This window comes from Sceloporus undulatus, chromosome 8, assembly GCF_019175285.1.
Source record: "Sceloporus undulatus isolate JIND9_A2432 ecotype Alabama chromosome 8, SceUnd_v1.1, whole genome shotgun sequence".
NCBI classification, from domain to species: domain Eukaryota; kingdom Metazoa; phylum Chordata; class Lepidosauria; order Squamata; family Phrynosomatidae; genus Sceloporus; species Sceloporus undulatus.
Genome location: NC_056529.1, coordinates 25075466 through 25100429, shown reverse-complemented (window position 1 = coordinate 25100429; position 24964 = coordinate 25075466). Strand labels below are relative to the sequence as shown.

At 43.3% G+C, this 24964-nt stretch overlaps 1 protein-coding gene across 10 annotated transcripts in view; it reads right to left on the bottom strand.

Moving 5' to 3' along the window:
• PEMT (phosphatidylethanolamine N-methyltransferase) overlaps positions 1 to 24231 on the bottom strand; it is a 51988-nt gene extending 27757 nt beyond the window's left edge. Inside the window, exons 1-6 of one of the 10 annotated variants that reach the window (XM_042437915.1) lie at positions 24105 to 24124; positions 21138 to 21230; positions 19001 to 19075; positions 17977 to 18084; positions 5014 to 5091; positions 279 to 394 (exon numbers count right to left, since the gene is read on the bottom strand). In XM_042437915.1, coding sequence (XP_042293849.1) covers positions 279 to 394; positions 5014 to 5091; positions 17977 to 18069 — 287 coding nt within the window. In that variant the 5' untranslated portion in view covers positions 18070 to 18084; positions 19001 to 19075; positions 21138 to 21230; positions 24105 to 24124. Of the gene's footprint in view, positions 1 to 278; positions 395 to 5013; positions 5092 to 17976; positions 18085 to 19000; positions 19076 to 21137; positions 21231 to 21276; positions 21425 to 22481; positions 22680 to 24104 lie in introns of those variants that run through there. The other 9 variants (XM_042437914.1, XM_042437913.1, XM_042437918.1 and 6 more) reach the window with 9 other exon arrangements.
• Between the last annotated feature and the right edge of the window lie 733 nt (positions 24232 to 24964).

The window sequence follows — 24964 nt, the reverse complement described above, 5'->3', positions numbered from 1 at the left end:
TGCCAGCATCATCACTGGAGACCACCAGCATCATCACTAGAGACCACCAGAATCATCATTGGAGACCACTAGCAATATCACTGGAGACTACCAGCAACATCACTGGAGACCACCAGAATCATCATTGGAGACTACTAGCAATATCACTGGAGACCACCAGCAACATCACTGGAGACCACCAGAATCATCTTTGGAGACCACTAGCAATATCACTGGAGACCACCAGCAACATCACTGGAGGCCACCAGTGACATCACCAAAGACCATAGATCACTTACCAATGGCTCCGTAGGAAATTAAGGAACAAGATGGTGGCGCCCAGGCAGTAGCAAGCCACGTACGGAGAACGGAAGATGCGCGTGAGTGACCGAGTCTTGTGCTCCCATCTCCCCATCTGATTGAACAAATGAAAATGCAATCAAAAGGAGGCAAGGCTAGAGACAAAGCAAGTCCAATCACAAAAGCGCAACCGGGTTGTCACATTTCGAACCTGGGTTCCACTTTAAGAACAGAGAATTTTCTCCGCTAGGTCAAGGCAGCCCTACCACTAGCTGAGCTTCTTCAGGGCTTGTTAAGCTACTTTTTTCTAACACCATTTCCCAGAATTCCCCAGTCATGCTGAGAGGCTGGGTTTCCCCCCTTCCAGACCTAAAAGTTCATATCAATTATACCTGGGCAAAGTTAGTTTTGTGATCCCATTGACAACCATTATGGTTTCTGGCTAGGTTGGCTGGAGGATTGTGGGAGTTGTAGTCCAAAAAAGAAACTTTTTCTCAGCCCTGAGCATCACATATATGCACCAGGCATCACCAGAATTGAGCTGGAAGATGGGTCTCTACTCGATCAGAAGTAAAAGAGAGAATGTAATTTTTAAAAAAGCTTTATGCCAGCCTAGTTTGAGGATGGAGGAATGGCTTATTGATAAAATGCCCAATACGTTTTACATTCAACAATATGTATACATTCCCCAAGACTATGTAAAATTATAAAAAGAGACAATCGGTAAATACATAATAAAACAATGCATCATTTTGCAGCGTGTGCAATCATTTGTGCATTTGCACAAGGCCAGGATTTTTACACAGGATGACCAAAAATGGTCTTCACAACCTCAATTCTATACAGAATCGAAATGGTAAGAGACCATTCCTATATAGAATTGAAACGGTAAAGATAATTTTCAAACACCCTGTATCCACTTTGAGACATTTCACCATATTTCATAGCCAATATAATGGCAATGACCCACAATTTATCACACTCCAAGGAGAGGCACAGATAAAGACATGTATATGGGCTCCATATTTGGTTTCTTTAGTTTCCCTTTGGGTCAAATATGGGTCCCTTTAGTGGCTTGAGTGTTGGACTGCAACTCTGGAGACCAGGGTTCGAATCCCAACTCAGCCAGGGAAGCTCACTTTGGGCAAGTCACACTCTCTCAGCCTCAGAGGGTGGCAATGGCAAACCCCTTCTGAAGAAATTTGCCAAGAAAACCCCAGGATGGGTAAGTAAGTTGGAAATACGGCACACAACAACAAATGGCTGCCTTGGGTCAAATATCCATGCACACACACACTCAGGTTCACAAGACTAGTGAATCGGCAAGTTGCTTGTGCACGGCCTCCAAACCACAGTAGTATTGGTGCCGAAAACCTGCTTCTTCCCTGGTATAAATAGCTTGCAATAGTAAATTGAATTTAGGAAGAAAACACACGCTAAAAACAACAAGCAGCAGGCGTGCGTCAGCGGCCTGCTATAATTGGAGCTGCGGGCAAGGGTTGGGGGTGAAGGGACGAGGGCGGGCTGAGTCGCTGCCACTTTGCACAGTGACGCCAGGATCCGAATCCGTGCCCGTCTGTTGAGTCATGGAGCTGCATATCGGAGAGGCAAGGCAGTAAACAGCCTGCGATTGATGCCTTTTTTGCAGTTGCGTGGAAAGACGGATGCCGTTTGCATGCTAACAAAATGCAACTTGTTTGTGCCAAGTTAGACAGCTATTCCAGATAAATACATTTTCCCCCAAATTACGTGAAGGAGACTAGAGTTATTATTATTATTGATTGTATTTATTTGTATCCCGCTTTTCTCCCCCAATTGGGGCCCAAAGTGGTTTAACTGGTCTAAAAACAACGTACAATTGAAAACGTACAAAAGTGACAATTAAAATGGAATTTGGCGATATTAAGACGGATCGTTTGTATTAAAACAGAGTACGATTTAGAATGATAACAAGATGCACCTTTGGGCAGAATGGATGCTGGATGAAGGTTGAAAGGGGGAGAGGGTTACAAGGAGAGCAAGTATGGTATAGTGGCTTTGTGTGTTAGACTAGGACACCGGGAGACCAGAGTTCAAATCCTGACACAGCCGCGGAAACCCAGTGGGTGTCTTTGGATAAGGCACACTCTCTCAGTCTTAAAGGAAGACAGAGGACTCCTCCTCGAAATAAATCTTGCCTAGAAAACTGAGCCAGAATATTGCAATGGACTAGGGCTCTGGGAGACAAGGGTTCGAATCCCAGCTCAGCCATGGAAAACCTTAGGGTCATTTGGACAAGTCATACTCTCTCAGACTAAGATGAAAGTAAGGGCAAACTTTTTCTGAATAAATATTGTCCAAAAGAACTGAGTAACTGTGATGCAAGATTTGGGCGTTGGTTTAAATGCCAGGCTAGGACTCTGGGAAACCAAGGTTCGAATTCCTACTCAGCCACGGAAACCCAGTGAGTGACCTTGGGCAAGTCACAGTGTCTCAGCCAAAGAGGGAGACCACTGGCAAACCTTCTCTGAGCAAACCTTGACCAGTTAGTGCTAGATGAACAGGAGCCAATAACAACTATTATTATAGGATCCAAGTGAAAACTTGACTGTATTTGGTCCAAAACACACTGCAGAAATAATCCACTTTGAGACTGCTTTAACTGCCCTGGCTCAGTGCTAGGGAATCCTGGGAATTTATTGTGGCACCAGAGCTCTCTGACAGAGAAGACTCAAAAGCCCACAAAACTAGTTTCCAAAATGTCCTGCACTGAGCCAGGGCAGTTAAAGCAGTCTCAAAGTGGATTATTTCTGCAGTGTGTTTTGGACCTCTAAGCGCCATCAAGTCCTGTATTCAAGCCTCTCTGCAGCCTATTGTCTTTTCTTTGTTGCATTTCTTTTCAAACCAAGTCTCCAGCCCTCATGGCTGGCTGCCGAAAGAGAAAAGAACAATAGTAAATTGCAAAGTGCAGGGCGAAATCTCGAACCGGCGAAGGCAACGACAAAGGATTCGAAGTGTGCCAGTGTGTCAGTATGTCAGAAAGGAGGTCATTCAAAAGTCCAAGATCCAGGGCAGTTTTGCCGGCATGAATGTTATTGGTTAGTCCAAACCAAAGCAGACTCCTTGAATGATCTGTGGGATGGAGAATTAAAATGCAGCTAAATCCCCTTTTGATTCAATGGGGCTAATCTACTAAGGACCACGTACTGAATTTAGGTCAACAGATGCTGAAAACCCTGAGTCCAGAAGCAGGTTTCTGGTTGCACTTTTTCAAGTGAAGTTTTTGTGGAAAGCAAAACACACACACAGAGCATGCTTTCTTTTCAAATTCCACTGGTTTTCTAACTGCAATATGCCTGCATTACTACAAGCTTTCTGCAAGGAGAAAGGCAGAGGTCACCTGCTGTTTGTAATGGTCACCAGTGAAATCTGAAAAGGGAAGGTGACTTTGAATGGTGTGCATGCGTGTGCTTTGCTTTCCGCAAACTCCCCTTGAAAATGTGCAACCTCTTACCTGTTAAGACTTTACAAAGCGCTTGACCATTGCCTCCCTCCTCCCTTCCTTTTTTTGAAACCCGCACGACCTTTTCCATTTAATCAGTTGCAAATGCCACCAGGTGTGTTTTATGCATGTGCCGCAGACTGCAGATCCTTGCCATCCCATTCATATTAAGTGCTTGTTCCAGGGAGATAGGTATACGGTTTCTCTCTCCTCCCAGCAGGCCAGACTTTTTCAATGTGTTGCATTTTAATTTATGCAACAGTGGCTCTGAAACCTGGCACCTGGTTCTATTTTATGCCATTCCATTTTTATCTCCAGCTTACCGCAAACAGAAGGTGCAGTGCCAAACGCAGATCCACCAAGCTCAGGAAAAGCATTACTTTTGGGCTGCTCTAATCTCATCGTCTAGGTCCTTACATGGCCCCATGCCACCAGAATCTGGGACCCTTTGCAAGACAGACAAAACCTTGTCCTTAACAGCTACAGTATATTCTTTCTGGGCTGTACAAAAGCAAGGCACAGAAAAGGGTAACAAGGGTGCCAAAGGGATTCTCCAAGTTTCTCATCCTCATTGAGAAAGATGGTACATTGCTTGTTCTTCTTAACGTTTAGTTGGAATCTCTTGTAATTTGAGCCCATGGGTTCATATTCTAGTTTCTGGAGCAGCAGAAAAAAGCTTGCTTCAACCTCTACATAAAGTCCGTTCAGATATTTAAAGATGGTTGTCATGTCACCTCTCCGTCTTCTCCAAGCTAAACATACCCGACTCACTCAGCTGTTCCTCCTAAGGCTTGGTTTTCAAATATTTGACCATCTTGGCTACCTGTCTATGGACATGTTCCACCTTGTCTCAGATGGGTCCAAATGTTTTATTTATGCAAGGCTTCCCTGACTTGGTTATTTCATTTTGCATGTGCATATTGTGAGTTCTGAACAAAACGTTGGCTGAAAGATGTTGAATTCCTCTTCTGTTTTGTGGTGCAGGAATCTAGACCTAATCTGCCTCTAATACCAAATTGTCTTGTTAAACAAGCAATGCCCAGGAAGACATCAACTTGGATGACTGAGATAGAACCCAACAACATCTGGATTCTCAGGTGTAAAGGACCTGTTGCAGGTATTCTACTAGAGACATCTGTACATCTGGTTTGGTGTTCATTTTTCATTGCAACATCAGGTGACACAGAGCTCAAGAACACATTCCCAGCCCATGTGACCAGATTGACAAGCATTGATTTTTGCACGAAGACTACCTTGAAGGGAATTGATTCCTTTCCCCCCTCAGGTCCAAGGGATTCACCGATCTGACATGTGGCTTTCTCATATGGCTTCTGTAGCAAAAGAGAAAGAGCAACGCATTGCAAAACAGCCCACGTGTTCTTGGCTTACAAAACATTCCCCAACAATACCACTGCAGCTAAGGAAACTCAACGGGATGGCGGTCACATACCCTCCCATATTTCACAGATGAAAACCGGGACATGTGTGGCTAAGCAATATCAGAGCATGCGGTCAAAATGGCATCAATAAGGAAGAGCAGATATGCCAACAGAGGTTACAGCAGTTTGCTTTTGCATGAAGCTCCTCTCCTCTCTTCACTGTTCAATTAATTGAGTGCAAAAACCCATTTGCACTTTGAACAAAGTTTGCAGCAAGAGGACTAAGCTGAGGACAAAAGGGGAAAGTGCGAAGGAGAGAGAGAAACAGGGACATTTCAAAAAGCAGATGGAGAAGTGGGACGGCAGAGGATGAATTAATGTGCCCAATTGGGAAAGTTGGAGGACTTGCAGTTGCTGTTTCTTCAGACTTTGTGAGATACTGAGCCTTCCCTGTCTGGTGCTGCAAGAAACTACAGATCCCATTGCACTCAGCCATGGCAGTTAAAGTGGTGTCAAAATGCACTAGTTTTGCAGCTCTTGTCATCATAAGGCCTGGCTGCCAAAGAGTAACTCAGTTGAAGGGAGATGCTGATATTATCCAGAAACTGTCATAAAGCCATAATGGCCTGTTTGGTTGTTGTTGTTGTTTTGTTCTGCTATCACCACAACATCACTTCCAGCTCTCTGCCAAGGAGGAATGAAGGGTGAGAACGGCTGTGGACGTCACTGGCTCCTGGGATATGGATGGATTCTCGCACGAACCAGGTGCATTGCAGAGATGAGAAAGGAGAGGATACAGAACGCAGCAAAAAATAGATTGCAATGTCGTCTGAAGTGCCTGCCCCTGGCTTCAAGGAGATAATAAGGACAGCCATGATTAATGGAGAGATGAAATGTGACAAAAATGGTTCAAAAATCAAGAAGTGCGTCATTCACTCTTCTGGGATGCAATCCATTTTTGCAGGGATGGTCAAAATGGGGCTCATGGGCCATAGACAGTCCCTGAAACCCTACAAAGTCTCCAGATTCCAGAAATACTATATATATATATATGTGTGTGTGTGTGTGTGTGTGTGTGTGTGTGTGTGTTTATGTCATAAATTTAAAAATTACACAGTACAGTCAATCACACATACTGAAATCGTAACTAATGACTCTTCTTGCCACACCAACTTCCATGCGCTTCATCACTCCACATGAGATTGATTTTCTATTATCATCATTTTAATCTCAATTCCTCATCTCTATCATTTCCTATGCTTGGATTTACTGATTACACAAATCCATGTACAGAGCCCATAATTTTGTTGCTCTTTCCTGAACACCTGTAGTTACATTCTTCTTTGTGTCTTCGATTAAGTGTGTGTTTGCCATTAAATGTGTTGTTCTTCGTAAAGATCGCATACTAATAATTGTGTGCCATTCTTTTATTGTGGTATTTCTCAGTACCCTAGTTTTTATTCATGTAGCCTTTACTATTAAGAGGGAAATATAAAGAGTCCTTTTTTTTCCATATCCATATATTTTCTTGCCCAGATTTATGGGTGAATTTTTCACCCCTTATTGGCTGCAAATATGACTGTTTTCCCCATCTGTTTCTTTTATTTCTCTTAAACATTTCAGTTCTCTCAAGACTGCCTCATATTCTTTTCCTTTTAATTTCTTTCTGTGTTTTGGCTCTTTTAATTGAAGCCTAATCAAGTCAAGCTCCTTGGTCTTTTAACTTCCATATCATCATCACGCGCTCGCTCAAAACTGACTATATATAATTCATGGCTAAGTCCTATGCCACACCTAGGAAATCTTTTTATAGGGGGAAATCATTAATGTTATTTATTTATTTTTTTTACAATATGAGTAACTCTAGAGTCCAGACTGTCTTCATTTTCATGTCATGCAGTATTTCCCTACAATTACCCAATTTTTTTACCTCAGGACATACTCTTAACTGTTTGTCCCTCAACTGTGTATTAAGGTGACACTTGGTTCTTAATGGCAAATTAGTGATTTCATACTTCACACCAAATTTTTTTACCTCAGGAATCACTTTACCAAGATGTTTTCTTAAGTGTGCTCTTGGCTTTAATATTTTACAAATGGAATGGCTTTCTCTACTCTCACTCTGTGATTTTATCACTTTCTTTCTCTAGTCCGCCCTACAATTACCTCAGCAATTTACCTCAGGGACTAGTCTTAATATGACTCTCAGTTCTCAAGTAATTTCCTACAAATTACCTTTCACAACTACCTCAGAGATTACTCCCCTGACATTAAAACCTATGCTTTAAACTACTGAACTTTTTTTATTTTTGAAGTTCAAATTAAATATTAGTGTTTCTGGAAACTCGAACTCAGAACCCTGTACCACCAAATCTGAAAATTAGAATTTACTTTCCTATTAATACCTAGTAGCGTGGTTACTTACAGTATTTCAGGCACAGACAAGCTGGTAGTTTAATAACAATAAAACTTTATTTGAAAGAATGTTTTTTAAAAACAGTATTTTGCTTATTGAGATGGTACATGTGTTTGTTATTTTCTTGGTTTCTCTCCTTCACTCAAGCCATTAACCAATCTGGACCTTGGACAAATCACACTCTCTCAGCCTCAGAGGATGACCATGGCAAACCCCCTCTGAACATATCTTTCCAAGAAAGTGTGTGTGTGTGTGTGTGTATGGCCTAATTTGCCAACCAGTGTGGCCTCTGGATGTCCCAGGGTCAAAAATGACCCTTAGGCTCACCAACCCTCCTGTCCCCTCTTCCCAATGTAGGATCACAATTCTCCATGTGTCTGTGTCAGAAAGGCCTCATTCCCACTATCTTTTAAACCGAATTGCAAATCAATTTTAACTGGTTTAAAACTGACCACGATTTGCACTTCGGAGAGGGGTGTGCGCCATGTGCTGCAGCCGTTTAACCAGCATCTTTTTGATGCTGGTTTTTTTCACGTCTTTTTGGATAAACCGATTCTGCGCAAGTGTGAGCCTGACGTGGATCGGAATCGATTTAAATTTGCCGTTCGGCCAGCTGGAGCGGGTCCGTTTTTTAATCGATTCATTTGTCAATGTGAACCACAAGTGTGTTGTTTCATGTTTATTTTGCAGCAAGAAAACGTGATTGGGGCAAATGTGTTGCGAACCACACTCCGCTGCCGAACCGATCCATCGATTCAGATCGCAGAGCGACTTATTTGTAAGGGAATGCAGTCTAACTGGGTTTATTTCTTGCATTTTTGCTTGCATTTCAAGCCTATGGAAAGGCAGGTTTGTTGGGTTTTTTCCCCCCAAGGCTTTGAAATGGTGAGGATAAAGGTGCAAAGTCTTGGCGTTATATCTGCAGAACCCAATTAAATATAGTCAGACGCTTGCGAGGAAAAGGAACATGAACACACAGTGCCTTGGCCCAAGAATTCCTAGAAAGACGCTCGTCTCCAAAGCTGGAGGGCATGATGGATTCCAGTTCAGTAATAAGGTTGTCACGTCCCTTGTGATTCACAGCCACAATCAGAAGTGAAAGGTTTACAGACGAAGAGTTAAAGGAAGATAAAATATGATTATTTTTTATAGGCTGTTTTGGTTCATTTGAGGACAAAAGTTGACAAAAATCATCCCCCCTCCCAATTTTTAATATATATTTATTTTTGGTGGGGCTGAAAGCTATAAAGGCTTAAGGACCACACTTAGGCTTTCCAAGGGTTTGACATGGCCTGCAGGTTGCACATTGGAGAGCAGGCAGTGTATTGGTTTGGCATTGGATTAGTGACACTGGAGACCTGAGTTCAAATCCTGACTCAGCCACTGAACCCCAGTATCTCAGTCTCAGAGGAAAGCAATGCCAAAGTTTCTCTGCAGAGATCTTTAGAGCCTGCATGGTTTGGGTGTTAGACTGGGACTGCAGGAGATCTGGGTTCGAATCCCTGCTCTCCTATGGGAACCCATTGGGAGACATTGGGCAAGTCACATTCTCCCAGCCCAAGAGGAAGGCAATGGCAAACCACTTCCAAAGAAATCTTGCCAAGAAAAACCTTTCTGATACAGTTATAATAAAAGTCGGAGTCAACTTGAGGGCACTGAAGAATGTACGATAACAACACATGATGGAATGAGCTTTTAATCTATTTACGGCAGATACCAATATCATCCACAAATCTCAAAATCAGGACCAGCTTTGGCTATTCTCCAACAGCTGCGTGACAAAGATACAGAATGTTCCAGCAAGTCTTATCTTCTGCATTAAAAGAAATATAAAGGGGGGGGAAGACTCTAAAAAGGTTAATTTGAGTTGCTGCCTCTCAGGCATCGACAGACTAAGTTTATCCTTCCCCCGCAGGGTGCAAACGTGGCTTGTGTGATCCAGCATTTACATTCGGGCTTAGCTCCACGCTTGCAAACTTTACACAGGTGATTTTCTTCCACGTTTTCCTTTTTGTAAAAAATGTGCTAATTTGTATCTCTGATGCACATGCACCAACTCCTTCAGATGCAGCCATGACCACAGAATAGTTTAGAGATGCATGCAGAGGAACAGCACCCTCCTTCCTTTGCAGATGCCGCGTGATGGTTTTGGCTAAGTTGGCAATGGAGAAAAAAGAGAGGTATGGGGAAAGATGATGGAGAGGATGCAAAGAGCCATTTGGAGGAAGAAAGGAGGAGTCCATGGCTGGCCAAAGCTACCAAAAATCATTTTTGACTAGGATAAATGTAATATCTCTGCAAGGGAAAAAATACGAACTGCACAATGGGTGACCATTGGCTTGGAAGCAATGCGTATGGAAAGGTTCTTAGCAGACCACAAACTAACCATGAGCCAACAGTGTGATGCAGCAGCCAAAAAAAGCCAATGCAATTCCGGGCTGCATCAATAGGAATTCAACATCCAGATAAAGGGAAATAGTAGTGCCCTCTGTTCTGCCTTGGTCAAGCCTCATCTGGAAGACTGTGTCCAGTTCTGGGCACCACAGTTCAAGGAGGATATTTTCAAGCTGGAACATATCCAGAGAAAGGTGACCAAGATGATTTAAGTATGCCAAGGGAACTTGTAGCACCTTTGAGACAAAGTGTGCGAAAGGAGTTGTAGCATAAGCTTTTGTAGGCTTCGTCTGCTTCTGGAACATGTACAGAGAAGGCCCACCAAGATGACTGAAGCATGCAAAGGGGACTTGTAGCACCTTTGACACTAAGCATGCAAAAGTAGCATAAGCTTTCGTAGACCAAGTCTACTTTAGTTCGCTCCATGCATTTGAGGAAGCAGACCAAGTCTACAAAAGCTTATGCTACAATTTCTTTGCACAGTTAGTCTTAAAGGTGCTACAAGATCCCTTTGCATACTGATACTTCAGATGCTACCAAGATGATTAAAGGTCTGGAAGGCAAGCCTTATGAGGAACGACTGAGGAAGCTGAGGATGTTTACCTTGGAGAGGACAAGATGGAGAGGTGGCACAATCACCATCTTTACATATTTGATGGGATGCCATGTAGAAGATGGAGTGAGCTTGATTTCTGCTGCGTTAGAGACTAGAACATGAACCGATGGATTCAAATGAGGAGAAAAGAGATTCTACCTAAAGATTAGGAAGAACATCTTGATTGTAAAAGTTTTTTGAGAGTGGGATGGACCACCTTGGAGGGTGATGGACTCTCCTTCTTTAAAAGTCTTCAAACTGAGGTTGGATGACCATTTCTTGGGAGTGCTTTTAGCTGTGTATTCCTGCATGGTAGGAGGTTGGAACAGATGACCTTTGCGGACCCTTCTAAATCTGTGATTCTACGATTCAAACACCTAGGGCTGCCATAATCACTTGCGTTATGGATAAATCCACAAAGAGCTGGCTGCAAATCCTATCAAGGCCAAGCTAAACAGACCCTTTCTTTGTGGGTTACAACTGGTTTCACTGTACCACCAAATGGATCCCTGTTCCATCTTAAGTAAGGAACAGAGAGACGACGAACGCTGTCTTAACCGCTAGTGAAAAATTCCAGGAGGAGGAACGCAGGAGAACAGAACAACCCTTCCCCCTTGCCATACTAATTAATTTGTACAAGCTGGCAATTAAGAAGAGACGATATTTGCATGAAGCAGCTAATGAGCGCCTTTTAACGATGTCCTACGTGTGGCTGGATCATATAGGAACGTTCAAGGTGTCTCTCCCGAGGAGGGAACGCCAAGCAATCTTCCACAAACCAAGAGCCAATTAGGCAACGCTAATGAGGCTGCTTAAACAAGTCCTCAACGCGCGGCTAACAATTATCGACAATCGAGCGCCATCCTATTCCCTGCGCATCGAAAGAACGCGCGGAAAGGGAGCGTGGCTTTGGGAGTTTTGAGAGAAACGTCAAAACGTCTCTTTTCTGGTAGGAAGAAATGAGTGAGAAGGCAAAACAGAGCCAGGGAGTGGCAACCAGAGCTATGGGTTCAAGGCGTGAAGAAGGCCTGGGGTGAAAACTAATAATAAATACATTCATAAAGGGAATTTTTTCAGGCATGTTTAAACCAACGAGCGTTGGGCTTTTAAATGCCATGCAATTCAGATGTCAAGGTTTGTATAGTTTTTAATACTGTGGGCCCTTGGTATCTGCTGGGATTTGGTTCCAGGCTCCCCTGCGGATACCAAAATTCATGGATGCTCAAGTCCCATGAGTTCAAGAAAATCTCAGAAGCCCTAGGAATCAAGCAACCTGGTTCACAGAGGCCAAAGACAAGGCAACAGTGTGGTTTCTAAGTTGCGTACAAACTCCATATCCCAATTTTGGGGCACAAAACAATGGGGAACAGAATGCATCTTTCAGTTCCTAAACTGGGTTCTCAGATGTTGTTGGACTACAACTCCCAGAATCCTTGACACACACACACCGGTGATGATGACTAGGGCTTCTGGGAACTGAAGCCTTCAAAGTGCTGTAGATCCAAGTATGGGAATCATCGCTTGATGGGCCACAGTAAAATATAGTGAAATATGGCACATGGAGATGAAAGTTTGGTCTACATCCTTGGTTCAATCTGCGTCCCTTGAACATCAATCATTTTCTTTTCCTTAGGAACACTGGATAGAGAACTGGGAGCAAGCGACATTTCATAAAGAAATCAAACTTGAGAGAGGAAACAACGCTTTCAGCCAATTCCCGTAAACACTATTAGAGAAATGAAATCCTTATCAAGGTGTTATATCATGCATGGATCGAAAGAGAGGGCTGATGAAGAAATAATCTCCAGAGGCAGGTGCAAAGGCAAAACAACTTCCTAGACCTCATGAAACCTGCATCTGTTTACTTTCGACAGACTGTTTTTCCGCCCGTCTTCCTTGATCCATGTGCCACCAAAGCTGAGGATAAGAAAGTCAATTGAGTTTAATTGATCTTCTCCGGCGTATCTTTCCAGGACATCCTGACTCGTGGATGGATCAACCAAAGCCTTTGAGTATTAATTTCCCCCAAATCCAAAGAAACTCAGAAATGAAGCGCTGTCTAAAGCAAACAAACAGCCATGCGGTTGACTTGCAACATAGGGAGTGAAGCAACCCAAAATGACCTCCTAAGCTTTCCTGGGTCACCCCAGTCTTCATCTTGTATTCATTTAGTCACCATGGCTAGTAGCCAATGGCAGCTTGTAGCCCTAACTCCGTTAGATCTGTCTAATCCCGCTTCAAAAGCTACCCTAAGCCGTTGGCATCCTTGACTTCAGCTGGCAAAAGCAAATACATTATTTGGGGTGACCCTCCTCTCCGTGGATGAACTGCCGGTCAATTTGACAAAGTGGGATGCTCCATTAGGGATGGGCTTTGGGACTCCATTTTCCAGTTGAAGTTTGGGAGGCAGCTTCTGGAAGAGCTCAGAAATGAGGCCGCCTCTGGACTACCTCTCCCAGAATCCACTCACCACACTGTTGGGGGATACTGGGCATTGCAAACCAGGAATGCTTCCAAGCTCTGAGAGACCTCTTGACTTCTTCTTTATGCCTGGTAATCTTAGGATAATCTCACATTCCCCACCTAACTGCCTTATTTTCTTTCTAGATGAAACCAAGCCCAGATGTTTTAACTATCTCCGATGCAGAAAGCAACCAGGCTGCTCCGTTGTTCTGGTTGATGCCATTTCTGATCCCAATTAAAATGACCAGAGTGAGGTTATCGTACCTTGGACACATCATGAGAAGGAAGGACTCATTGGAAAAGACAATAATGCTGGAAAAGGTGTTGAAATCTCAGGAATCGAACGCTGCACCCAATAGCACATTCCCTGGCTTCTCCTGGCATGAAATCTCAGTACACCCACCAGCCCTGACTCTCACCCACCATTGTACAAAGCATAACACTTGGAACATCATGTCAGTTGCTCACTTATGCTTAATTGGCTCTCAGGAAGCGTTCTAAATATACCAGATAGATAGCTGCAATGGCGACTGGCCAATGGCGGCTGGCGGCCACTAGTTGCTAAAGTCTTTTTCAACCAAACACTCCTCTTTCCTGATCTTCGGAGGGGGACCTTTTAATGAGGCCAATTCATGCTCACACCTTCTCCGTTGAACTAAGTGTGGGTAATTATATGCAACAGGGGCCCAGTGGGTTTTATCTAGCAGCAGCAGATTGCCATCCTCACAATTAATTCATGAGTGTTATTTTCCCCCCACGGTTCTATTTTCGTTCACCATCAAAATAACCCCCTGCCATGTGCCATAGGGCAACGCGGTAGTTGGACACTGCCATCCACCGCATACTGCTTCAGTACTCTGCTGTGCCTTCACATATACATACACACACCACAAAGGAAGTCGTTAAATAATGTTCAATAGAGAACACAGTCCATCAGCGAGATTTGCACAAAACAGCTTCCTAGTTTCAGCAAGAAGTGGAATGCAAAGGGGACACATTGATCGGAAAGTCTTTGGAAAAATATTAAACTTTGGGCCAGAAATCTATCATGATAAAAGGATGAGTGTGCGTCTGTCTCTGTTGTAGCTCCCAGATTCTGAAACTCAGGACTAGCCTCGTTGTTGTTGTTGCTGTTGTTGTGTGCCTTCAAGTTCTTTCCAACTTATAGTGACCCTAAGGCACTGGATGGCTGCGGTCTCTTGGAGACCTCTCCTTCACAGAGTTGCCATAAGTCAAGGTTGACTTAATGGCAAGTAACAACACTAGAGGCAATGTAGTCTAGTGGTTTGAACTTTGATCTACAACTCTGGAGACTAGGTTTTGAATTCCTGTTTGGACACGGAAACCCATTGGGTGGCCTTTTACCAAGTCACACTTTCTCAGCCTCATAGGAAGGCAAAGGCAAACCCTATATGAACCAATCTTGCCAAGAAAACCCTGTGACAGGTTTGCCTTAGGGTCACCATATGTCGGAAACTACTCGCAGGCACACAACAACAACAACAACAACAACAACACAACTTCATGTATTTCATGCATCCCCGTACCTCCAACCAAACACATCTCCCGTTATTGTTCTGCTTAATTGGGCAGCTTAGATTCTAGCACTGCCCTTCTCATTAACTCCCCAGCCAGACCAGATACTAAATGAAGATCATCCCCGCTGTTCACGGCCCTGATAAATACAAATCAATCCCACGTTGCAATTGTTTTCCTTTCTCGCTCGTCTTGATACAAGGCACTGATTAATGGGATCTTAATGAAAAAATAATCCAGCCACATCCTGGACGGAATCAGTCCACACAACATGACAGACACTGAAAAGGACCAAGGAGAAGTGGCAACACAGCATCCGTCTCCATGCGCCAGTCCAGTGCCAGTGGTTGAGAGAGCCATGTGCACCATTAAACAAACATGGCATATTACCGAGGCACCCAATGTTCCCCATTAATGTTCTCCTCTGGCACAACAAAGACAATATCCCATGGCTTCTCCTGGGTTGAGGACAGAGGAGGACAGGTGATGCAGTGGAAGAGCAGGCGGACCAAAAGGGAAAGGTATTAAAAGCTATTAAAGACTGTGATTTAAATGAAAGGAAGAAAACGGAACACCAGTAGCTTTAATACAAACAATTAATTGCACATGGGGCACTGAAGAGGGACATGAACAAAATCTACATAAGCTCACAAATCTTATAAATCTAAATCTGCAGACACCTGCCAAAGATGCCAGGGCCAGGAATCCACTGTAGGTTGCCCCTTGCCCAAACTCATTTTTTATTGGAGTAGCAGTTATTATTACAATTATTTGAATATTATACCATTCTTGGATATTCAATATTATTACTATTAGTATTAATGGTTATCCAACAATGATCATTCTTCTGTGCCTTCAAGTGACATAGGGCAACATTAAAGCAACCCTATCACAGGGTTTTCTCGGCAAGATTTGTTCAGAGGAGGTTTGCCATTGCCTTTCTCTGAGTTAAAGCGGTGACAAACTGCATTAATTCTGTAGTGTGGAAGCAGCCCAAATTTGGTAACCTTATACATCCATATATTTGCACTCCATATATTTCAGAAATGCAACGAAACTCTTGTTAATGAATTGCAAAGATGCACATTCAAGTTCTGGCAAGAGTACTCAAACGTGCACCAGCCACTTCCAATGTGCACTAGGCATTCCTTTTGTACCCAAAGGCACTCCACTGTGAATCGGTACCCATTGCACATTGGTCCATGGTGCATCAGTTGCTCCACCATTGTGCAACGGATGCCCGTATGTTGTAACGGCAGCCCTTACGTGACTATGGATGTTGTGAAACTACTCAGTACAATTTTGTGCACGTGTAAAAGGCCATTTGCAAAGCTGTAAGTCACAAGCAGACGGCAACCATTAGGGAATTTGGCCCTCAGGCTGAATGAAGTTTCCCCCCCATGTGCCAGAAGCTTCCATTGACCAAATAACCTGAAAACTGCCAAGGTTGAGGTGTCAAAATAAGTCTCTTCTCCTCCCACCTGATCTCTTCCTAAGCACCCACCTCCTCCAGTTGCTCCACTCTTTGTGCTTTTGCAAAAACGTGGAAGGGACTGTTGTCTTTGCCCCATCCCCACCACAAGCCATTTGCAAACATTCAACAAGTGCCAAGTGTCTAATTATAGATTCCAAGAATAAGGTCCCAACAGATATAGTGCCATATTCTGCAGTTTTATAAGAGGAGGAAGCAGAGCAACGTGGAAATGGAGTGTAGATCTGTTATTCCTGAAAACCACAAATACTGGGTAGGAAAGTGTGGGCATCCAAGGGAGATGGATAGATAAGATACACAAATAGAGAGAGACCTCTATACTCTCACAGCAACATCCATCACACAGTAGAAGGAAACCAGGAAGGAGATATCTGTTGCTCCTCCAGTGCCCCCTACCGTCTGTTTTTTAAAGAATGACACCAAGATCAATCCTAACAAGCAGAAAGGAACCGTGTCCATGGTTGCATCCGCACTGTAGAAATAATCCATCTTGACACCGCTATAACTGCCATGGCTCCATGTCACGGAAACCTGGGGATTGTAGTTTGTTGTGGAACCAGAGCTCTCCAACAGAGAAGGCTAAATGTCTCACAAAACTACAGTCCCCAGAATTCCATAGCATGGAGTCAAGGTAGTTAAAGAGGTGTCAAAGTGGGTCATTTCTGTAGTGTGGATGCAGCCCATAAGGAGAGCTAGAAGAGACCAAAGGTCCATCATCCCAATCCACACAAAGCTCATTTTCCCAAAGATTTCCCATTCTCCCCATCTATGATAACAAGACCAAATTCACACTTGGGATTCATAGACCTTGCAGAGGGCAAGAAACCCGGGACAGAAAGTATGCACGCAGCTTGGCTCCAAATGACGCAAGACGCACCCCACACTTTGCAGAGACATCATACCTCTCCTGACCCAGTTTTTTGGGCGCCTTTTGTCCCTGGTGATCTAAATTTAGCTGCCCGCACTGTTCCCATCTGTCATCAAACTCACCAGGTGTTGGGAGTTATATGTTAGCCTATTGAAACCTTTGTCACTTCCGTACCAGACAGATGAGACAGTCAAGAGCAGCGATTGATGCCCGCTTGCTTGGAAAGAATACGCCAGTGGCCATCAACCTTCCCTTCTGGCTTCAATACTCGGTCAATGCCACTTTCAACATCTCAATTTATTGGATGGAATTGTACAAGAGACAAAGGCAGCCATTGTTGCCAAAGAGTAGGGTAGTCGGTCACCGGCAACCTCCAATTTTCTTCTGCGCACAAAGGGATGGGAAAGAAATTGATATACATGCTGAGCAGGAATGGATGGAGCAAGGAGGAGGAAGAAGAGGAGAAACAGAATGCTTCTGCCGAAAAACTCAAACTCAAAGCCATCAAGCACCCGGCTGCAGCTTTTCAGACGGTGGACTATCTGCTCAAGGGACCTTAAAACTTTGATGGCAAACATCTCATTCCAGATTGGGGAATACAGTCGGCCGTCCATATCCATGGATTCTGAAACCCCAGATTCAACCATCCATGACTTGAAAATATTCCAGAAAGATATAAACTTGAAAAACTGAACCTTGATTCAGCCATTTTATATAAGGGATACCATTTCGATACTATATACTATTACATTAAATGGGACTTGAGTATCCACGGGTTTTGGTGTCCATGGGGGGTCCTGGAACCAAACCAAGGTCCCCACTGTATGACTCTATCAGGGCATCATTTTAATTAACTATGGCTACACTCCCCACCTCACCTCCAGTGATATGAGCCCAAAAGAAAGAAAGCAGAGCCATCTCCCATTGAATGAAATTCTTAAGAAATGAATCACTCACTTGGAACTAGGGAACACTGGGGTATCCACCCCACAGTGATCAATTTAAAGCCAAAAAATAAAACAGCAGCTGATGAGTTGGCCAAAAAATAGAAAGGAAGTGAAGACAGTACATACCAGATTCCAGAAAAGTGGGTTGAAGGCGATGCAAAGGACAGCTGTCACAAAGTTGGAGTCAGTCAGATCCACGTAATCGAAGAAGAAGGTCATGACGGAGAGGTCAACCTGTAAAAGACGTCAGATGTTAGCACAGCCCCATGCATCTCATCTCACGCAGCAAAAGCTTCCACCCAAGAGTGTTTCAGATTCAACTCCAAACCATGGTTTACCCTAACTGTACTTCAAACTCCAAACCTGGGAGTCAACTGTCACTGATTTCATTCTCACATGCAAGAATTTGAAAGCTTTCTCCCTGTTGGATAAGATTATGAGACTGTCCTTGCATTTTTCCTGTGATTTTTGCACTCTGGGACTTCTTTGTGAAAATTTTCATTTGAGCAAAACACTTCATAAAACATTTTTTTACCATTTTTGTTTTTAAAAGAAGCGTCCCCAAACTTGCTGCAATTGACCATGTTCTCAACAAGCTGTCTCAGTGTGTCAGACACCCTTTCTTGTTGTGAATGCAGATGTTTGTGAGTATATCTTACATTAACGGGACTTCAGCATCCATGGATTTTGGTATCCATGCAGGGTCCTACAAATAAACCCCAGCAAATACTAAGGGCCAGCTGTATAAATCCTTACATATTTCATTCTCATGCGTATGAATGAGAAATGGCATTTCCAGCCTCCTTTCTGGTTATATGGCAAGGCTTCTCTGTTGGCCTCTCAGGTTTTCACATTTGCATGAATGATTTCTGTGCAAAATGCATCAATGGAGCAAACAGAGCCAATTGCATCGCGAGATTAAAATTATCCCTGCCTTGCTCATTGCATTTTGAAAAGCGGTAGCATTGGATTTCTGAGAGTGTTTCTGATCAGTGAGCAATTTCTTCTATCCTTCCCATGTGTCTGCATGGGTGCAGACACATTGATTCACAAGGGAGAAAGACCCAGGTTTTGCATGAAGACAGAAACCCCAACGCAAGGCAAGAAACACTTGCTTTGTTCTCACATTGGAGAAATTTGGAAAACTCACCTATGCTTCATGCCCTTTGCGTGGAGACCGACTACCTGTGTATTTGACCTCCCCCAATATGACAACCGAGGAGATCTGTATCAAGAGATTTTTAAAAGTGTTTCCAAAGCATTAAAGTACAGCAATAACTTTTTTGTCCACTAATGTCTTCAGGTTTGTAAGAGCTTTAGCTCCCTACAGCGGCGTAGGAGTTGGGAAGGAGCATGAAGTCAGAATTGCAGTTGAGTGGAACATTTCGTTGTTTGAAACAACTTCAGTTTATATAATTAGGAGATTTGTAGTAGAAAGGGTACATTTCCCTTTCATCACTTAACTCAGTGGTGTAGCATAAGTCTTTTTGCCGCACAATGGAGAGAGTGGCTGGCGTTCCAAAGTACCTTTTGTCGCTATTAAAATGACAGGTTATCAGCATTTTCAGAGAACTGGGTGATGGAATTAACAACCAATTGTATGTATGGCACAAACATTCCACCAATGGTTTACTAAACTTGCCAAGTGACAGAAAATCTTTCTAACCTTCTGCTTCCGCCGCCACAAAAACCTCAACCAATTCCCTCCTTAATCCATGCTTATGTCTCATATGTTAAGATCATAGAAAAGTTTCTTTTGGGGGGTTACAACTCCTAAAATCTCCCAGCCAAGCATGAACGCTGCCCAGATGTATATCAGATATATATCAGATGAACATATCCTTGCTTGTTTATTGTTTGCTTGTTTTATTGATGTTGGATTTTATTGGTTTTTATTGATATATGCATTGAGATGATATTTTTATGATGTGAATGTTTTAATTGATGCTGTAAACCGCTTTGATTGTCTAGGAAGAGCGGTATATAAATAAAGCATATTATTATTATTATTATTATTATTATTATTATTATTATTATTATAATATCCAACATATCTCATACAACCTGGGACATGTGTGTGCCAAGCAACAATGGCCAAGCAAGGATTCAATCCCTGGCTTCTTGGAGTCCTAGTCCAATACTCAACCATTTCACCATTACGGCTCATATTAAGAGTAGTGAAAACAGCAATTTCATTGCTCTCCTCTCCTTCTTTTGCATTTTCTTTCTCAAACGTAGGCCCACCGCCAGTTGTTTTGGTCCCAGCCAGTCGGAATGAGAGTTGTAGGCCAAAATATCTGGAACATGATAGATAGGAGGAGGCCATTTTAAACTAAATAGAAGATCTAGCTTAACTCTCCTCTCTTCCTCCTTTTTGAATAAACCTCTGTCTGTCTTCTTTCTTGGCACCCTCATTTCAGATCCAATTAAACTTTTATGAAGACCAAAAGCTCACCTTGGAAAGACAAGCAACATCTCCATGAGTGGTTGGCTTCGTTGCAAAGATGGCACCCACTGGCACATGCCATCACCATTGGCCAAGCTTCTATAACGTCATGGGATATTTACTCTCTTTCTAACGCTCCTTGTTTTCGTCTCTTCTCCATTTCCCCCCTTCCCCAACTGCCTATTTATATCTCCCCAGATTTATATGTTTGTAATACAAATCTGGACATCCCAGGCGTTGAACATTCATCTTCTCTTTGTGTCTAAACATAACGTTGCAAAGAAGCAGGGAGAATCAACGGCTCTACAGAAAAGCAAGGAGGAATCTCTTCATTTTCCTCTGATGAAGTTTGGTCTTCATAAAAGTGTCAAGCGGACTGCAAATGCCACACACAATCTGGCTACTCTCTTGCAGCGGTTCCGGGATCCAAGAGTTTCTACCCAAACATTCACTTAAGGGAAATCAATCACAGGGCTTTGCCCTTTTCATCTTTCATGAGTTGTTTGGCCTTAGCATGGCCGAGGGAGCAGCGTGATCTCTGGGCACCACGAGACCCATTGATCCCATTGGTTTGCAACAAAGTTTGCGATGCTTCCACAAGGCCTTTGTTCCCACAAAGGGACCCATAGAAAAGATATCGGACGCTCAAGACGGAGAGGAAAGGCAGAATCATACCCTTCCCAGTCAGCTTACTTACTTACTTCCTCCACTTACTTCAATTGCTATAAACTGGGGCAAAAAACACAGACTAAATTAAAATGCAGTAGAAGGGAAAAGAAGGGCAGCATCAAACCCTTCCCAGTTGGCTCAGGCAAAAGCAAACTCCTGCAGCATCTCCTACCTTGTCTCTTCTTCCTCATCAATAACTTTTGCCTGAAACCCACAGAAATCAAGAGAAAATCCGCTCCAGTTTTGATGCCATAAAAAGCACCATCTGCAAAAGACATTGCCAAGAAAGAAAGTGAAAGAAATCAGCCCACCTCTTTCCGGTAAAAAAATCTGCTTGTGTTGGGACTGCTTCTGCAAACTTAACTCAGCAAATCCCAATCTCTGCCCCAGTGATATCTCAGGCCAGGACGAAAACCAGTGAAGAAAACACACGCATTTCTCTTCCGGATTAGAAAGAAACTCTAAGGAAAGTAGCATTTCCCTGCGGAGATATTTGCTGACTGGACGGAACGGAGAGGGAAACGATGAGCGAGGGAAAGTTACAGAGTGTTGCAAGAGCCCACAAAATGTGATAAGAAAGCTAAAATCCTCATTGTTGGCATCTCCTGCCCTCTCATATTTCGCAGAAGAAAACCCAAACTCATGTGGCCAAGCAACATCAGAGTGTGGTCAAGATAGCAAAAGTTATTAATAAGGAAAAATGTATTCAATAAGCCAATGTAGGAGATGTTGCAGTAGTTTGCTTTTGCCTGAGACTACAGGGAAGATTAACGCTTTGTCTCATCTCTCTCCTCTGCTCTGGTCCTAAACACACTGCAGAAATAATCCAGTTTGAGACTGCTTTAACTGCCTTGGCTTAGGGCTAGGGAATCCTGGGAATTGTAGGTCACTGTGGCACCAGAGAAGGCTAAATGTCCCATAAAACTACAGTTCCCGGGTTTCCCTAGCATTGAGCCCAGGGCAGTTAAAGCGGTCCCAAACTGGATTATTTCTGCAGTGTGTTTTTGACCTGAATTAATCCCATGCAAACTACATTTTGCATTTTGAACTCAGTTTGCAGCAACAGAAGTAAGGTGAGGAAATAAAAAGGGGGAAAGTAGAAGGAGAAGAGAGAAACCAGGCCATTTTAAAAAGCAGCGGAGAAAGTGGGATGGCAAAGGATTAATGGGGAACTGTCAAAAAGGAAACAGTTGCAAAGTATGACATCTCAGCTTTTTAGGTTAGTTGGGGAAAGTATTCTTTGATTTATACAAAATGTCCACCGAGGTCTAGTTTTTATTATTATTATTATTATTATTATTATTATTTCTGTTTTGATGTCTTTGCTTCAACCTTTAGCAAAGCAAAACAAAACAAAGGACCAGGATCATTTGAAGGCTCTGTTGCTAAGCTATAGAGTTGCAACTCTCTTCCAAAAAATCTCCTCCATTTCTTGCAAAACCAGTTATTTACAAATAAACACTGACACATACACACAGAGATATATAGATATATATAGGTATGTATATAGATATACCTTGCTATAATCCACATTATTCAGCCCTCCACAGCAATCCAAAGGAGGCAGCCGGGGATGCATGCACAAAATGCACCTTAAATGCACATTTGAGCATCTTATTCTCTTTGTTTTCAATGTATTGCGAGGGAGGGTTTTAAATATCCCCCCCTTTCCCTTTTGCTAAACTGATGCAATGCAAATTTGCAAAGAGACTAGAGATTCACTCCAGCTTCCTGGTGAGTCATCACTTAAAAATCTCTTGCAAAGCATGCTGGGAGATGTAGTTGTCTTCCTTTGAGCCTTAGAGAGGCTTGGCTGGCTGCTGCTCTTCCCAGAAAGACAGCAAGCTTCTTCTTTTTAAAAAATAAGAATATAAATCTCGTGGGTTTAAGGCAGCCCCATGATTTTTGGGAGGGTTTTCTTAGGCAAGGGATCCTCAGGGTGCATCTACACTATAGAAATAAACGCAGTTTCAGCCCCATTTTAACTGCATTGGCTCCATTCTACACAATGCTGGGGTTTATAGTTTTTGGTGATGATAGGGTTGCCATATTCCAGGGCACATCATTTGTATATGATGCAAATTATTATAATTAAGCATAATATTAATTTGCATTCTGATTATAAAATTCAGTGCATGAATCATTGCCAAATTTTGGTCCCTTCAATCCGGGATTTTCCAGGTTTTCCGGGAGAAATGACAACCCTAGGCAGGCTAAAGACCTTGTGAAACTACAAATCCCAGGATCCCAATAGGATGCCACTGGCACAAAGCAGTGCCAAATGGCATTATTTCTACAGTGCAAATGGACCCTGGTTTGGCCAGTTCCTTCCTTTGAAATACAGCTGACAGTATTCATGGTTGGTCTCCCATCCCAAGACTAACCAGGCCTGACCCTACTTAGTTTCCAAGATCTGGCAGGGTCTGATGCCTTAAGTGCAACAAATAAAACATTTTGCCTATACTTGTTAAAGAGAGAACATAAACTATGGAAAGGTTTGCAACCAGAGTAAACTCAGCAGGTGATTTGCTGCAATCCATCTCACTTCCCGGTTTATTCATTTCTGTAGTTCAGCTCCAGGTCTCTCTCAGTCAATGAAGCTGCTGAAAATAAAACCCACCTAAACAGAAGGAGTGAGTGGGCATAAAAAAGACTTGGGGTGCATCCTGTTGCTGTTGCATGCCTTCGAGTCATTTCTGATCTATCGTGAGCTTTTCTTGGCAAGGGTTGTTCAAAGGAGGTTTGCTGAGGCTGAGAGAATGTGACTTGCCCAAAATCACCCAATGGGTTTCATGGCTGAGCTGGGAATCGAACCCTGCTCTCGAGTCGTAGCCCAACACTCAAACCGCTATGCTAGGCTGGATGCATCTACAGTGTAGAAATAATGCAGTCTGATACCATTTTAACTGCCACGGCTCCATCCTTCAGAATCCTAAAGACCTTGTAGTTCCCCCAAAAAATAACCCTTCTAAGCTCTGTCCTTTCTATTTTCTCCCTCTCTCCTTCCTTCCTTCCTTCCTTCTTTCCTTCCTTCCTTCCTTCCTTCCTTTCTTTCTTTCTAACAAACAGCATATAGAGTCAAATGGCGAAACCATGGAAGAAGAGTGAGAGGGATTCAGATTTCAGAGACGCCACTAACCTTTCTGGGTTCTTCGGTCTTGGGATGTGGAACTTCTGGGCGGTAAAGGGATTAAGGGACCGACTTCAATAGGTTTCTAGAAAGCCTGGACTTTGCACTGTACACATGCGGAGAGAGGGAGGACATTGGCGACTGGCACACAGATGGAGCCGGCCTTTCTTGACTCAACTAAAAAGCTGAAAGAAATATAGACCTCAGAGGTTGACCCAGGTGAAGTGACAAAATGCGGCCGTCTGTGGTCAAGGCGTGACCGAGGAAATGTATGACGTGGATTTGTTCTGATTTATTTGCTGTTAGGATCGAGAGTGCAAGAGCTGGCGCAGCGTGATGGATGGAGAGTCTGATATGGCCTGAGACCAACCGACGCTCAACCATAAAGCACTGCGAGAAATAGGTTTTTGTGGGTTTTTCAGGCTCTGTGGCCATTTTCTAGAAGAGCTTATCCTTGATGTTTCGCCAGCATCTATGATTCTCCGAAGATGCCAGCCACGGATGTTGGTGAAACGTTAGGAATAAACTCTTCTAGAGCATGGCCACAGAACCCAAAAAACCCACAAAAAACAATGGATGCCAGCCATGAAAGCCTTCGACCTCATATTCTGAGAAAACTTGGCCCTATAAGGATGGACTCCGGCTGGGCCATGTAAACCTACTGGGTGACTGGGCAAGTCACAGGATCTCAGCCTCAGGGGAAGGCAATGGCAAACGCTGAACAAATCTTGCCAAGAAAAGCCCATGATAGGGTTGCCATAAGTCGGAAATGCCTTCAAAGGCACACAGCAACAGTGCAAGAATGGAAAGAACACAGTGGGCCCTTGGTATCCATTGGGTTTTAATTCCAGGACCAATATCCACGGTTG